This window comes from Nothobranchius furzeri, chromosome 17, assembly GCF_043380555.1.
Source record: "Nothobranchius furzeri strain GRZ-AD chromosome 17, NfurGRZ-RIMD1, whole genome shotgun sequence".
Classification (NCBI taxonomy): domain Eukaryota; kingdom Metazoa; phylum Chordata; class Actinopteri; order Cyprinodontiformes; family Nothobranchiidae; genus Nothobranchius; species Nothobranchius furzeri.
The window spans coordinates 48965086-48981156 of NC_091757.1; the positions used below are offsets into that span (position 1 = coordinate 48965086).

The following is a 16071-nucleotide window of genomic DNA, read 5'->3' on the forward strand; positions in this document are numbered from 1 at the left end:
GAGCAGTCATTTATGCTGCGTTGACAACTCAGCCTCTGCACCCATGGGATCGACCATCCCCAATATCTGCACTCAATAACAGATTCAGTTTGCTATTAATATCACAGTCTCTGTTCCCTTTTCTTTCTGATTGTCACTTTGCCAGCTCTCATATTAATTATAGCTGTTGGACATAATGACAAAAAAAACTACTCCACAGAGCATTTGAGCTGTTATTTGAGAACTTGAGAAGCGTAGGCAGTTCTAACAATAGTTGAAGTGAGATGCAGTCAGACCAAGGCTTTCTCATGAACTGGGTTATAAAAAGAAAAATGAAACCCATGGATTAAAGAGGCTTTTTAGTCCAATTATGAGGTGGGAGCTGAGGGAAGATGAAGTCACAAACTATAATCGGAAGGAAATGTGCTAAACAAATTAAAAAATAAGATCGAAAGTTTTTTTTCTGAAAGATTTATCAAGGATGGTTGTCCCAAGAATGAATCCAATACAATATAGCCAGCGGTGTGTCTCTCTCACACACACACACACACACACACACACACACACACACACACACACACACACACACACACACACACACACACACACACACACACACACACACACACACATTTCAGTTAATAAAATCAGAAATAAAAATATCTAAATTCAGTTTATAATGAATACAGCAGGGCAATTGAAGGAAATATTTACATTTGAATGAGCAACGTTTTTCACTAGCTGATGAGTAAACTAGCTCCATAATTTCATTAATTTTTTTCAGTGGTTGTCATGGTTACACCAGATCTGCTTCATTCTGAAGACAGCATTTGACGTTAAAAGCCCGTACCAGCCTGTTTCATCCGAAGGGGGTAGTTTATCAAAATATTACAAGCGTACAGGGCTCTCTGCTGGCTAAAAGGAGCAACTACAAAAAAATCATTTTAGATTTTCTTTTAGGTAAAGTTTGCTGCCGTTCAAACATGGCCGCCCTAGCATCCACCCGTAAAAATATCAGCACGGTAAGTGAGATTAAAACTCTTTTTCCAAGCTGACATGTTGAATACAACACGTGATGATTATTTTACAACTACTATGCTAAATGTTAAGCTGACAGTAGAGTTCCCATCCCATAAAATTGTGTTCTGGAATTACGTTTAACAGAATATTGCCAGGATTTCCGAGATGTCATGAAAGCAGCATTTTTCTGTCCACATTTCATGTCAGTGATTGGGCAAAATATTTAGGATCCGAGCCAATCGGAGGCAGTGGTTCGTAATCATAAACTACTTTGAAAAAGATGTAAAGTTTGACATTTAGGTGCTAACTACGGTAATTCACTTCAGAGGGGTGTTCACGAATTCCACGCGTTGCGTATACTGTATGTGTTCTGCAAGTTGTTACAATTTCATATTTATCTAAATGTTGGAAAATGTCCATGGATTCACATATTATATGACTACGATACATTATTTTGGTGAAATTAGACAGGGAATAGATTACCTAATTATTGGTTAATGAAGGGAGAAGAGTTAAATAAGCATAGGCTTCGTCCTGCTCTTTTTAAACATGCTCATATTAAAAACAGGAATTATGATAATTATTATTTATTGTTTGTCTTTTCCATGTATGTTTTCTTATTTTTGCTGTAGTCTGTTGTTTGTTTACATGTTACTACTTCAGGATGACGGAGGGTCCAGTGTCCCCGGGACCACCACATCCAGAACTGTCAGAGCAGACAGCAAGGGCGTGCCCGGGGAGAAAAGAGAGACTCAATGTGAGTTTTTGATTTGTTTTCTCATTTCTACATTTGTGGGAAAAGACTGTAAACCTGTAAAACTGCTTTATTTTTACCATGAGTGGAGGAAGAGGAGTTCCTAAAAAAACACAAAAAGAAACAATGTCCTTCTGCATCAATTTACAATAAAACAATATTTTTATTTTTTAGCAAAAATTCTTCTGAAGCAAATCAGCAGCGGTATGAAAACATTTGAAGCACAGCGGACTCATGCAAAACCAACTCTTGAGTGTAAGTTTTAGCATCCTACACAGTACAAATAGAACATGTTAATACATCTGCTTTATCATTGTTTGATTTCTTAGTGATTGAAAAACTTGATAGAATCTTGTCAGAGATGGAAAACTCAATAACCAACCTGCGGGAGGAGCTGCAGTCATGGTAACAAGATTTAACACGATCTTTGAACTGACAACTGTTTTTTTTTTGTTTGTTTTTGTTTTTTGTTACCTGGAGGGATTGCATGTATAAATATAAAGAGTCAAACTGTGTTTTTTTTTTTGTTTTTCTCAGCCTTGAAGATTGCGTGAAGGAGCAGAGGAAGCACACCGACAGCAGCAGCATCAGTGAAAACCAGAACATTTCCAAACTCGCTTCAGAGGTCTGTTTCTCCTATATTTTCTTTCTTTTTGCCTGTTTAAGTTTTTTTATCTTTCATTTTGCATTTTTTTATCTTCTGTTTCAGAAGGCCGGCCCCTCACGTAGGAACCTCCCTGCAGAGGTCATAGCTTTGGAAGTTTTCCTGCAGAACTCAGGAGGTCCATGTGGAGGCTGGGATCAGTCTGATCACCGAGTCTTCATGAAAGTGAGAGCAACACATCCGTGTCAAATATCCTTCGTAAACACTGACTTGCAGAGCGTTGCACCCATTGTTTAACCACTGCAGCTCACACGTCACTTGATTGTTGGAATTTCAGATATGGATGAAGCATCGTGGAAAATCATCCTACCGGGAGGAGGTTCTGCAGTACCTACCAGGTAAAAGGCTGAAGGAGGTCAAACAACATGAGGAGTGGCACCAAGATCTACTCAGCCTAAAGGACCAAAAGAAAGAGGTAGAAGTCTGGGAAAGCATAGGCTCAGATGAATGATTAATGATGTGCTTTTATTTTGGAAATTTACAAAACAAACAAGGCATTATGAGTCACATTTGCTATTGGGAAAAAATGTACACGTAGTTAACTAAAGTCATTTTAAGTTACAATATTAGGCTGCGTGTCCTATGCAGGCTATTCAGCGCTGGAAAGCCAACAAAGCCGAAGAACAACGTCAGAAATTAAAAGCTGCACAAAGAAGGGAGGAAGTGGCCGAACAGCGCAGGTGAGTCTGATGAGAGAATGAGTGAAAAATGAAATCAGGAAGTCCTAAAATCGCTTGATACACTCACATGGGTTTCCAGGCTTTTTCAGTTCATTACTTTAACCTTTTTCAGGATCAGAAACAACAATGTGTGGTATCAAAGACTGAAGGATTTCAGGGAAATGCTGGCAAGAGAAGAAGAGAAAATTAAACAGAAGAAAGATACAATGACACAGCTTGCTTAATTAGAGTCTCAGATTGGCACCTGATCATCCCTTTTGTCTTTTAGACTATTTCCATGAGGCATCCTCAGTCAATGTTAATGTTAGAATGTTAATGGGTGTTAATACATTTTTTAGTTGAAGAATCTTGAGCTACTTTTCAGATGACACCTCGGCTACAGGGGAGATTAAACAAGATGTGTTTGGGAAGTTTGTGAAGAAAATTCAAGACTTGTGCAACAATGTGATTTACTGTCAAGAGCACAACTGTAATTGTGTATTGTATTGGACCATTTTTTCCCCATGTGCCAAAACAAATTAACTGACGCTACTAATATTAGTCTGTACAGCACTTTGTTGTCACCCCTGTGCCTGAAAGGCGCTTTCGAAATAAAGGTTGAGTTGAACTGAGTTGAATTTGTAAAGCGAGCCAAAAACCTCCAAAATGACAAAATATATGAAATACAAAAATATTGTACATTTTATAATTTATGTATTTATTTATTTACTTTATTTAAAGTTTTAAAGATCTTTTCCCACAGAAACATGTCTTGTAAACCAAAAACAAACAAATATAAAAATATGAATTAAACAAAAAGATTTGTTTTTTTGTTTGCGATTGAGGTTTTTATTTTGAAAAGTAAGCCGACCGGAAAAGATTCCCCATAGGTGCGGAAACAAAGATGGCGGAAGAGGAGAAGCAGTTTGAAGAATTTGAGCAAATAGACTTTTTAAAAGACCGACATGTCAGATTCTTCCACAGAACGCTTCAAGTGTTACCAGAGAGGTACGCGTCGCTGGAAACAACCCGGTGAGTGAACTGGAGTGACGACTTCCGCTACGTTTCTTGTGTTTTATTAAATAACTCAACTAGCATGTGAGCTAGCTACCTCATTAGCAGCAGGTTTGAATGAAGGAACTTGCTTTAAGCATACCCCCTTCTAACCATTTGTGTGGTAAATAAAGTGTCTTACAAAAATAAAAACATTCTTAAACGTAGCTGCTTGCTAGCCCAGCTCATGTTTACTTAGCTGTATGTTTAATTCTGTTTATAGGTGTCTGAATTTGCATTCTCTTCCAGGTTATCCATCCTGTTTTTTGCCCTGTCTGGTCTCGATGTGCTGGACGCTCTTGATGTGGTTGACAGCAACATTATGATTGAGTGGATCTACTCCCTGCAGGTTTTACCCACAGAGGATAGTAAGTTGAATTTATTCTCACTGTTTTCTTTACCTTAAAAGGACAATGGATGAGCTGCAAAGAAAGTCTTGATGTGAGTGAAAATCATTGTTGCAGCTTGTTTGTAAATGTGATGCAGACGAGTTTCGCAATTTCCGCATCTTTCGGAGAAAACCAGGCTCCCACGGATTTATTCGTCATCCATTTGTATCCGTTGGATTACAAAGGCGCGCCCCTCTCTCCAGTGACACTCCAGCTCCTCCAGTGAGTTCTGGGTCTCCTCTCAGTAGAAAATGCTCTGAAATCCCACCAAGGGAGGCAACCAGGAGGGATTTGGAATAAACTGCACCATCACATCATTGCTTTTGTGGATGTGTAGTGGACCTGCTTTGATCTCCTGATTCCCTCTTCCCCAATGCTGAGTCCTGACTCTGAGATATTCTTAAGGATGTTGATGTTGACTAAATCAACTGCTTTGCTTCCTGACTTCCTCTCTGACCTCTGTTTCAGCCTCAATCTACCTGTTTCTCTCTCTTTCTTCAGCCTAGCTGCACTCTTAACTTATTTAACACAACTTTCCTCCCAAGTTTTGCTTCAAACCGTTGTCCTCAGTTAGCTTCCAAATTGTCAAACTCAAAAGTTTGCACTGATTAATGGCCTCCGAATGTCTCGGCTTCACCTGTTTCCACTTTCCAGCTGTTCATCAAAGAAAAGTTTTACACTCAGGTTTTAATGACTTGTTTGGGGATTTTTATTTATTAATTTAAGAAAAAAATAATTTATTTATTTTTTGTTTCTAACAAGCCTCTCTATACCATCTGCTTAGATGCTCGTTCAATTAATTATTGAAGACATCAACAGAAATGATGGAGGGATAGTTACGCTTGATTGGACTCTGTTTTGCCGCCGCCATATGTTTAGAGTCTGGCAGGTTTCTCGTCATTAGTGATAAAATTAGAAAACATCAACTTGAGATTCAGCTGTGGTTTCCTCCTCAACATGTTTTTGCGCCTTTTCTGAAACTATTAAGTCTTTTAGATATTTTTGTGAGTGTTGTTGAAGCCCAACAGAGTGCAGGTGTGCTAACTGAATTAATTTGCATGAATACATTTATTTAGCATGTATGAAATGTGTTTTTTTCAACAAGTATTGGCAGGAAAGTCAAGGAAAAACAGCATTTTGACACATTAACATCAGCGTGAAGTTACATTTTTATTACAGACAGTTGTGTCTCATTTATATAGATCAGTTTTATGCTGCAAAGCTGCAGAAACATGCGCACAAAACAATGGATTATATTTAATTGTATGTTTTGTTCATTGGGAATATTTTAGATGGTTTGTGGTGTTTGTCATGACCAGCAGGTGGCAGCAGAGCACCTTTTCTTTTTTTGAGCAGCTTTGCAGCATTTTACTGAAGGTCACAACAAACTGAAAGGAATCAAGACTATAAATCAAAGAAATTCCACTTTTTCCCCCCACATGTATACAAGAAATTTTCTCACTTTTCCACACTTTATCATCCCAGAATCCAACCTTAGCTGTTGTGGATTTCGGGGATCGTCACATATTGGAGTTCCTTACAGCACCAAGGTATTCTTGACCACCCAAGCAGTGAAATTATGCTATTTGTCTTATTTTTACTATTAAAACAACTTGTTTTTCTTTGTGTTTCTATCATTTCATCTTGATATTTTGCTCAGGGTCCAGGTGTTGTCCATCCGTATGACAGTGGCCACATAGCCATGACGTACACCGGACTGTGTTCGCTGCTGATCCTCGGAGATGACCTGAGTCGGGTCAACAAACAAGGCTGTCTGGCTGGTGTTAGAGCACTGCAGCTGGAGGATGGCAGGTTAGCGCGCGCGCGCACACACACACACACACACACACACACACACACACACACACACACACACACACACGTTTGCACTTACACTCCTATTTAAACTGACACTTCCACTCTGACTCACACACACCTGAAGCCATGTGAGCACAAAAGCACCAACTGGCGTTTGAGCCTCCATCTTTTTAGAGCTCAGGATGATGGTGATTTAGTTCTGAAATGTTCAACAGACATCCCAGAGGGGTGGTGTGTGATGATGTAAATGCCATCAAAAATTATTTAGGACTTTTTGAGCACATCTTCCCTCCAACCCTCTGAGTAAATATGAAAATCAGCAGGAGATGCAGTGTGCAAAAGCAGCCGCTAAGCTTAATGTGAGTGAGGATTTGTTTGTGTTGGTGAGAATTATACCTTCATTTTCTTTTTTGATGACCTTCACGGTGCTTCCCCCTCAATTATAGATGAGTTCAAATAGATCACAAAGAAACGTTACCTAAAACCCTTACTCACCATTCTGCTATAAAGAAAGAACAACTGTTCTTGTTAACCATGTTTTCTTTTTTCTAGTCTGATGCTCCAAGTCCGTAGCTTATTTTAGCTGTGAGAGTGCAGCCTCAGCAGAAATTCAGCTTAAGTCAGGGGCTTGCCACCATTATGATAAAAGAGCCATTTTTATCATCTCTTCTACTAAATAAAACAAAACAAAATATAGAGCCTCAGGTTGCAGACTCCTGGGTTAAGAAAATAACTTGTTATGGGAAAAAAATTCTGTTTTTGCGCACTACCCAGGTGATTTATTTGTTGTTTTAATTTTAATATGTCAAATAAATTCTAAGTGTGTGTGTGTGTTTTAATTTGAGGCTCACAGAACAGCAGTAAGACAGTGACATTTTACTTGGAGAATATGGGCTGCAGTAACTAAATTTGACCACAGGATGGCATTTATAATGTATTCTTACATATTGCACCTTTAAGCTTAGATACACACCCTTACATTCGCAAGTCCCAACTAGGGCGGCACAATATATCGCAAATGTATCGTCATCGCGATATTGGCATGCGATATTGGAGGTCCAGTATCCAGCCTTTTTTAGTGTTTTCTCTGATTCAACACACTAGATACACCTGTGCAACAGCTCATCAGGCTCTGCAGAAGCCTGGTATTCGCCTGCTGATTGAATGCAGGTGAGTTGAAACGGTTAAAAATAAAACCTGCTGGATACCGGACCTCCAGGCCGTAAGCAGATAGCGCCTAATTTGGATGGCTAGCAAACACCTGAGTTAGCTTCGTTAATGCCAATTTAGCTTGTCCTGGGATCTGCTGATTGACTTATCTTGTTCATTTTCTTTTTCCCTTTCCGTACATCTTTTGATCACAATTTTTGCTTTTCCCATTTTTTTTAAATATTTGTCATTTAAAAATTTAGATTTTGTTTTGTTCTTGAGTTAAATATGCTTATTAATTGCAAGTCATATTGTCATCACAATATTAATCATTGTTATCGCGCATCGCAGGTTTTCCTACTATCGTGCAGTCCTAGTCCCAACCCACTCCAGCTTCAGCAGTATATAAATGTCAGTGATGGTAATGCTAACGCCAGCCAGAGCTGCTGCTGATGCTAACCTGAGCTACTGCTGCTGATGCTAACCTGAGCTACTGCTAATGTCCTTGTTGGATGAGAAGAAAACAACAAAGAAGAATGCCGTAGCACACACGCAACAATCCAGGATGTTTGGAATATCAAGACTTTGAATGAATGCCAGAAAGATCGATAGTTTACTCGTCATCTGGATACTATACATGACTGAACACAGAGCTACTAGCTTCAGGTAGCGTTATAGAGTCATTAGGGTAAACTGGCCAATCATCACGCAACTCATTTAATATTCATGTACTGGCCAAGTGGGCGGGGCAAACCAGTCTTTCCATTGTAGGGATTGTATTTTGCCATTTATCAGGGCTCCTGGGTCATTTTGAGCCCCAACATAGTAAAAGGGGCTCAAAGAACAGTTTCTCCTGGTGAAAATTGGCTATTCTTGAGTCCCTTCAAGAAGGAACATCATTCAGTCCCTCTGGGGATGCTCAGTGTCTGAAAGTTTATGAATAAATAAAGGAGTTAATAAAACTTTAGGTGTTGGTTTGGATTTTCTTTCAGGGGGGTTGATTTGATGTGAGGACCATCTAGTTCTTAGCACAGACAATAAAATAACCATTCTCTTTCTGTGTTCTGCTTTTAGTTTCTACGCCGTGCCAGAGGGAAGTGAAAATGACATCCGGTTTATCTACTGTGCAGCTTGTATCTGTTACATGCTGGACGACTGGTCGGGCATGGACATCCAGAAGGCCATCGAGTACATCCGAGGAAGTCTGGTGGGTTCAAACGTTAAACCAGGTGATAAAAGTGTTTGTTTCAACAGAACTGATCCCTACCTATACAACCTCTCTACATCTTGCAGGTCGGAGCTAAAACAGATGAATAGGAACCATAAAACAAAAATATAGGCCACCCACTTTAAAGAGATGCCTGGAAATATTTCATTCATAATAAATGGAGCAGAATGCTTTGTGGTCCTAAAGCTGTAGCAGAAGCGTTTCACTCCAGCAGTTAAACAACAAAGCATCGCGTTCTCTACTTTATTGTTGGTGTTTGCTTTGCTGGGCGTTAGACACATCAAAGCTCTGAGTGGGAGGTTTTGTCTTCTTACACATCCCCAGAGACTTTTCACAAAGCTGAGTGTGTGTGTGTGTGTCATACCTACTATCCTATCTTAACTTTGTGCTCTGCTCGGTGTTAGTCAGACACCTAAATAATGTTAATTTAGAGTATTTATTATGCAGATTTTGTTAGTAAATGTAAAAATACATTTAGATTAAATTCTGCAACAGCACCAGGATGTCTGAGGATGTGCCTGACTTAAAATTGGCTTCACTAAGGAAAAATATCAGCCGATTGTATAAAAACTGTAAATATCAGCCTGATATATATGCCGGCCGATGAATTGGTCTACCCCATTTGACTAGGGTTCGATTCTCTGCCTCATTATTTTTCATAAAAAAAATTGCTTTAGCTTTTGTTCAGCGGTTTAAAATGTGATTAAGATTATTTATTTATTTACAAAGCCTCTAATTAGATTAATTATTTTATTCTAGTCTTACCCCTACTAATAGGAGATATGAATGTAATGCAGCAGTTGAAGCAATGAAGAAGCCCCCTAGTGGCTGGCTGCAGTACAACTAATCAAACCTTGTCCTGATTAAAAACACAAATACACCTCTGGTTGTTTTTATCAGGTGTTGATTTATGTTTATCTCCCTAGTTCTCTCCTGGCTGCTCTGTTCTTCATTCTTCAATTTCCACACTTTTATTTATTTAATAATTATGAATTAAATATAAATATTTAGTGACATCATTCATTTAATATTATTGAGTTATGTCATTATTTTAATTAATTTTACAGCATTTAATAATTGTATATATTTATTTTAAGCTTTATTTTATGATTTTATAATTATTAGAGGCTTTAAAAAAGGAAGGTGAAACTTTGAGATTGAGAAAGATGAGGATGAGGAGGGTCGTGTGTGTGTGTGTGTGTGTGTGTGTGTGTTCCTCTAAAGCTTTAGTGTGAGTTCACGTGATCTGCTCATGTTCTTGAGGGTGCGTCACTTTTATCTTTTATTTTCATACAAGTCATCATTAGTAATGAACATTTTTTTCCTTCTGCAGTCATATGACAACGCATTTGGCCAGGGAGCTGGGAGAGAGTCTCATGGTGAGTTGGTGCTTTACATCCACTCAAAATCTGTGAATCAGACATTTGGAAATGATTTAATAACTGTAATAATTTAGTATTAAAGGGTTTTTAAGCGTTTAAGTAGGTCATGGAAGGCATGAAAACGACTGCTTTCAAAGGATTAACCGTTTAAATCCCATCGCTATAGAAACACTGCATTGTTCTCTAATCGCACCCCTCATTTCACACACACACACACACACACACACACACACACACACACACACACACACACACACACACACACCAAATTGAACCTTATTATTTTAACACAAAAGCCTTCACCTTACACACACACACTTGGAGCCTGTTTTTGCCCTGCTGACAGATGGACTCCTTGTTGCCATGGTTACATAAATCTGTTGCATTGTGGCAGTTTGAAGGTTCAGATTCGGATACGCTTTAGCAATCTTCTCGAGATAAATTGGGCTCCTGCGACCAGACTCTGAGGATATATTAGAGATGCTTAGTCGAGGCCCATTACCCATCTACCCTTGAGGTGTGTGTGTGTGTGTGTGTGTGTGTGTGTGTGTGTGTGTGTGTGTGTGTGTGTGTGTGTTTGTGTGTGTTCAGCCCTGAGACCTCCCACACTTGTTTTTGATGTGACACACACACTCACACGCACATACACACACTTGAGTTGTTAATTGTTTACTTGTACAGATGATTTGCTGCTGTGGCCCCCAGACAGGAACTCTCTCTCCCTGAGCCTGAGATCAGTGGACTCAGTGGTCTCCTTTAAAAAGCAGCTAAAAACTCACCTGTTCAGGCTGCCTTTGGTGTGACCTTCGTCATCACCCTCTCCTTATTCTGCTCTTTTTACCTATTCTGCCTTTCCCGGGATCCACTGATTTCCCTCTTCCTTATCGATTTTCTCATAACTTATTTTTTGATAATTTTTTGAAGATTTTTTATTTAATTTTTTTAAGAATTGTTATGTTTTTGTGAAGTGCCTCGTAGTTTTTATCTTGAGAGACGCTATAAAAAATAATTTATTTTCTTTCGTTTACTTCAGCACGAAAAACATGGAATTAAAGAAACTGGATTTTTCTGTGGTGTATGTTCAGAATGTCGGCTTTTATGGTTTTAAATTTGTTGCCTCTTTAGTGACTCTGCGCTCTTTAAGTGCTGGTTTATATGAATGACAAATGATGTAAAAAAAAAACCAAAAACTTTAAATATTGTTTAAGTCACTTTTAGGCCGCTTATTTCCCTCTTCCTGTTTATCCAGCAGATAGTAAACGAACAAGGTTTGGTTGGTTAGTAGCGGCTGCAGCTTAGTGGCAGATTTAAGCCTTTTTTACACACACACACACACACACACACACACACACACACACACACACACACACACACACACACACACACACACAGAGAGACAACCATGTAGTCCTCCCAGCCTGTTATCAGTTGGTGGAGTGTTTGTTTTTATGGCTTTAGTTTCAAGTTGCTTCGTCTCTAATCAGAAACTTTTCTCTCATCAACATCCAAACAGCCTAAAGCACATACTTCATCCCAAAAGTATCAATTTATATCCATAGGAAAGATTTAAAGTGGGGGAATTTCAGCGTGTTTGTTCTTTTCACTCACACACAACCACACGTGCACCGGTGTGTCCAGGCGGCTGGACCTTCTGCGCCATAGCCTCTCTGTGTCTGATGGGTCGACTAGAGGAGGCGCTGAGTCAGCGAGAGCTGGACAGGATCCGGCGCTGGTGCATCATGAGGCAGCAGAGCGGTTTCCACGGGCGACCCAACAAGCCTGTAGACACATGCTACTCCTTCTGGGTGGGAGCCACGCTGGAGGTAAAGCCACACACACACACACACACACACACACACACACACCATCCTGCATGCTGTAACAAGTTTTGTTTGTTCAAAGGACATTTTAGTACATTTTTACCTTTCTCACCAGGGGCATGCTGGTTATGGTTTTAGCTACTTTAGTTAAAAGAAACCGTGGGATTGACTTGGTCATCAACTTTGAGGAATTAATCTGACACACGACAGGACTATTTTTAAATAATCTCACCCTGGAGGTCACAAACACAGTCTCAACACATCCTTTTTAAAACTTCTCATAGGGATATTGGGCTAAAGTGGGATGCCTTATAGCTAGGAGTCGTGCATAACACAGTCTTGGACTGCTGATAGATTGGGATGATGTGTATAATTTCAAAATTGACAAAAAGTACTAGAAGCCCATCATTTCTCAACACAGATGATCTTAGTTTAAAACTCCAGCATCAGAGGCAGCAGACGGTTGCTTCGGTGACTCCTGGACTGGGCGTGTCTAAAGTGCAGCCCAGGGGCCGTTTGTGGCCCAGTGATTTATTTTTTCTGGCTCCCACTTGCCTTTTTATTCATTTATTTTTGAAAGAAGGGTGTACTTTTGTTTCTTCACCAGGCTGTTTGAACATTTTTAAGTTCAGATTGTTACTTATTTGTCTATTTTAGGCCCTTTTCTGTATGAATAAGAAAAAAAATCACCACAGGTCTTTTAAATGAATAATTGTGGCCTTTTTCTTGAAAGGTTTGGACACCCCGTCCTACACCATTTAATTAAATAGCACTCAGTGGACAGATTATATATTTTTATTTTCTCATGTTTGAACAGAGCATAAAAAAAATTAGACAAGATTAATTGAGTCGCAGAAATGGGTTAAAATTTCTTAAATAATGTCTTTATTGCCGAATCTTTAACATCTCCACATTTGTCTCGTTACAGCTGCTGGACGTGTTCCGGTACACCAACTTTGAGAAGAACAGGAACTTCATTCTGTCCACGCAGGACCGTCTGGTGGGCGGCTTCGCCAAGTGGCCGGACAGCCATCCAGGTAAACAGCGGGACAAGGGAAAACTCATCAAACCCAACTCCTTTGTGCTTTATGAAACATTAAAAGCCTCGGGATGGATCGCAGCTTATTGTCCGTGTGGAAGTGGCTACTCATTCTTCTGCAGCTTTAAAGAAATCTCATAAAGAAGAAAAACGCTTGCGGGTCCGAGTAGGTACGGTTCATTTACTTCCTCTGCCCGAGGAACAGTCGGTGCCTTTTCCCACCACAGGTGCAGCGAGGTCAGGGTGGAGCTGCTAGCTTTACCCTGATCAATGGAAAGACTCTTGTAACCCTACACTGCTGTGTGTGTGTGTGTGTGTGTATGTAGCCTAGTAATGTGTAATTGATGAGGCGATTGTTCAGAGACGATGCAAGGACACAGGAGACGGTCCTCCTCACATTCCCAGAACGAGACGGAGAAGATGTGTTGTAGGAAACCGAGAGGGGGAGGTAGACAAAGCCTTGTGAATGTCACCAAAGAAAAGTTTTAGAAAAGAAAAGGATGCAAAAAGACAAAAGGAGAGGTCTAAAGTGTCCAGATGAATGGGGTTTAGTCGCATTGACCTGGGACAATAGACTCCAAAGTAAAGCACAGTTATTGTCTTAAGTGGATGATACGGGATTACACAGACAAAGACGGCTAACGTTTCATATCCGAGGAGTTTATTCTCAGTAGACTATTCAGTCTTTGCTCTCAGACACACTCTCACTCATGGTTCATGGATTTGAATCATTTGTTGCCACTCTGCAATGTCGCGTTACATTTTTATGGTGATAAACAAATCAGTTTTTGTCTGATTTTGGTTTATTCTTAGCTTCAAAATCGCAGCAGCTCAGTGCCACCAACATCCATCCATCCATCCATCTAACCATTTTTGTCCGCTTATCCAGAGTCAGGTGGCGGGGGCAGCAGCCTAAGCAGCGGCCCAGACTTCTCTGTTCACAGCTACTTGGGCCAGCTCCTCTGGGGGGTCCCAAGGCATTCTCTGGCCAGCCAAGAGACAAAGTCCCCCCAGCGTGTCCCGTGCCTTTCTTTCGGTCTCCTCCCGGACGTGCCCAGAAAACCTCACCAGGGAGTCATCCTGGAGGCTCCTCTCACTGTGGAAGAGCAGCAGATCTACTCCGAGCCCCTCCCGGGTGACCAAGCTTCTCACCCTGTCTCTAAGGGAGAGCCCAGCCACCCTGTGGAAAAGACTCGTGTTGGCTTCTTGTATCCGTGATCTCATTATTGCGGTCACTACCCAAAACTCGGTCCAAAGGTGAGGGTAGGAACATAGATTGACCGGGCAGCAGTAGCTCAGGAGGTTGAGCAGGTTGTTCAGTAGTCAAAAGGTTGCAGGTTTAAAACTCTGCTCCAGACAGGGAATGCTGCTGTTGTGTCCTTGGGCAAGACACGTAACCCACCTTGCCTGCTGGTGGTGGTCGGAGGGACCGGTGGCGCCTGTGTTCGGCTGGCCTCGCTTCTGTCAGTGCGCCCCAGGACAGCTGTGGCTACATCGTAGCGCATCACCCCCAGCGTGTGAATGTGTGTGTGTGAATGGATGAATGATGCACTGTAGTGTAAAGCGCTTTGGAGTCCTCTGACTGTGAAAGGCGCTATACAAGTGAGGGTCATGGGAGTCGAGAGCTTCGCCTTCTGGCTCAGCTCTCTTCACCACGACAGATCGGTACAACACCCGCATCGCTGCAGACGCAGCACCAATCCGCCTGTCGGTCTCGCGCACGTGAACAAGACCTTGAGATACTTAAACTCCTCCACTTGAGACAGGACCTCATCTCTGACCCGAAGGCATTCTACCCTTTTCCGACTCAAGACCACGGTCTTGGATTTAGAGGAACTGATTCTCATCCCAGTGGCGCCGACAATCTGGGAAATCCCCTCGTACAACGGGCCAAAACTTCCAACGCCGGACTCGAACTGCTCTCACCCTCTACTTCAAACCTGAGCAAAGCTTATCATTTAAAGCCAGCTGATGTCTCAGATTATGTGAACCGGATTACCTTTAAACCCATGTTTATAATTCAGATTATTCCTGAAGTAAAATCCAGTTTTCTGCCTTGAAATGAGTCAAAATAAGTAAAGATCTGTTGTCACTTATGGACATAAACCTTAAAACGATGATGTCATTGCTTCCATGCACTCCTGTGCTGGTCACACACAAAGCACACTCTATTCACCAACAGTATTTTTTGAATTGAATAATCAAATTTAGCTCCAAATCAGGAAGTTTTTTCAGAGCAACCTTGAATCGGACTCTCAGTTGACGAAGCTTCTGATGTCCAATCAGCTGTCCTTTCATTATAATTGAATCAAAACTCCATTTATGGGTCTGGGCACCTTTTACTCCCCTCCCAGGGGAGACGAACAGCCTCTGCCTGTGTGCATTAGTGACATGCATGTATGCATTACAACAACACAAGGACTCCAAGATGTCGTCTACTGCCGTGCTGATGCTTCTGCCCTTTTGTCCCCGTTTGCTTCCCTCCCAAACAGACCCCCTTCACGCCTACTTGGGCCTTTGTGGTCTCTCTCTGATTGGAGAGCCCAGTCTGAGGAAAGTCCACCCAGCTCTGAACATCACCCAGAGAGCCTTTCAGCACCTCCAGCAGCTGCAGCAGACGTGGAGGGAGAGCACCAACAGCTGTGGCGGACAACACTGACGGCAGGATGATCCAACGCTAAATAGCTCCAGTAAATCACAACCAGCTGTTGGTCACCGGTCACTGAACTTTTCTGAGGTTCAAGCTGCAAGGCTCATAATCATGAGGACCTTGTTTTACGTCCATCTTAATCTACCTTTTAGTGTTGAGCAATACCTGCCATACCTCTTTGCTGCCTTTTTAATCATAAACATAGCTGTCGATCACAAATGTGGCTTGTAAGAATGCAGTGACGTGCCATTTTTGATTCCTCCATTTTTTTAGTTCCTTTTAGGATTATCTGGATTTTTTTCCCTTTAAGATGCACAAAAAAAGTTCTCACCCTGCAAAAATGTATTTTCTCCTCATTTCCCACGAGCAACTGTTGTACAGCGCTGTTACAATGCATCAAAGCTTCAAGCTGCTCACCTGCTGCATCCTCTAGTTTCATTTTCTAAGGAACGAGAAGTTCAAATAAT

The 16071-nt window shown here is 41.0% G+C and overlaps 2 protein-coding genes across 4 annotated transcripts; both read left to right on the plus strand.

The window, feature by feature from the left end:
* Positions 1–777: 777 nt before the first annotated feature.
* On the plus strand, positions 778–3704 carry LOC107394050 (coiled-coil domain-containing protein 112). Of its 3 annotated transcripts, none has more exons than XM_015972786.3 (9): positions 778–1001; positions 1663–1756; positions 1928–2008; positions 2083–2158; positions 2291–2378; positions 2463–2582; positions 2695–2832; positions 3006–3097; positions 3210–3704. In XM_015972786.3, the coding sequence occupies exons 1-9, from the start codon at positions 963–965 to the stop codon at positions 3319–3321; spliced, it is 840 nt and encodes a 279-aa protein (XP_015828272.1). In that variant the 5' UTR covers positions 778–962; the 3' UTR covers positions 3322–3704. The 3 variants fall into 3 exon arrangements, with proteins under 3 accessions (XP_015828272.1, XP_015828273.1, XP_015828274.1); XM_015972787.3 differs by having other exon boundaries at positions 851–1001; positions 2466–2582; XM_015972788.3 differs by having other exon boundaries at positions 912–1001; positions 1632–1756.
* Positions 3705–3809: 105 nt separating this feature from the next.
* On the plus strand, positions 3810–15755 carry pggt1b (protein geranylgeranyltransferase type I, beta subunit). The gene is made up of 9 exons (XM_015972789.3): positions 3810–4108; positions 4379–4497; positions 6004–6068; positions 6179–6330; positions 8560–8692; positions 10047–10092; positions 11734–11918; positions 12844–12952; positions 15447–15755. The coding sequence occupies exons 1-9, from the start codon at positions 3981–3983 to the stop codon at positions 15611–15613; spliced, it is 1104 nt and encodes a 367-aa protein (XP_015828275.1). The 5' UTR covers positions 3810–3980; the 3' UTR covers positions 15614–15755.
* Positions 15756–16071: the final 316 nt, after the last annotated feature.

Excerpts from the sequence above, each read along its gene's own strand:
- LOC107394050 (XM_015972786.3), top strand. The coding sequence starts at position 963 with ATGGCCGCCCTAGCATCCACCCGTAAAAATATCAGCACG. Across the intron at positions 1,757-1,927 it reads GGAGAAAAGAGAGACTCAAT|CAAAAATTCTTCTGAAGCAA; the intron begins GTGAGTTTTTGA and ends TTTATTTTTTAG. Across the intron at positions 2,159-2,290 it reads CGGGAGGAGCTGCAGTCATG|CCTTGAAGATTGCGTGAAGG; the intron begins GTAACAAGATTT and ends TGTTTTTCTCAG.
- pggt1b (XM_015972789.3), top strand. The coding sequence starts at position 3,981 with ATGGCGGAAGAGGAGAAGCAGTTTGAAGAATTTGAGCAAATAGACTTT. Across the intron at positions 8,693-10,046 it reads AGTACATCCGAGGAAGTCTG|TCATATGACAACGCATTTGG; the intron begins GTGGGTTCAAAC and ends TTCCTTCTGCAG. Across the intron at positions 12,953-15,446 it reads GTGGCCGGACAGCCATCCAG|ACCCCCTTCACGCCTACTTG; the intron begins GTAAACAGCGGG and ends CCTCCCAAACAG.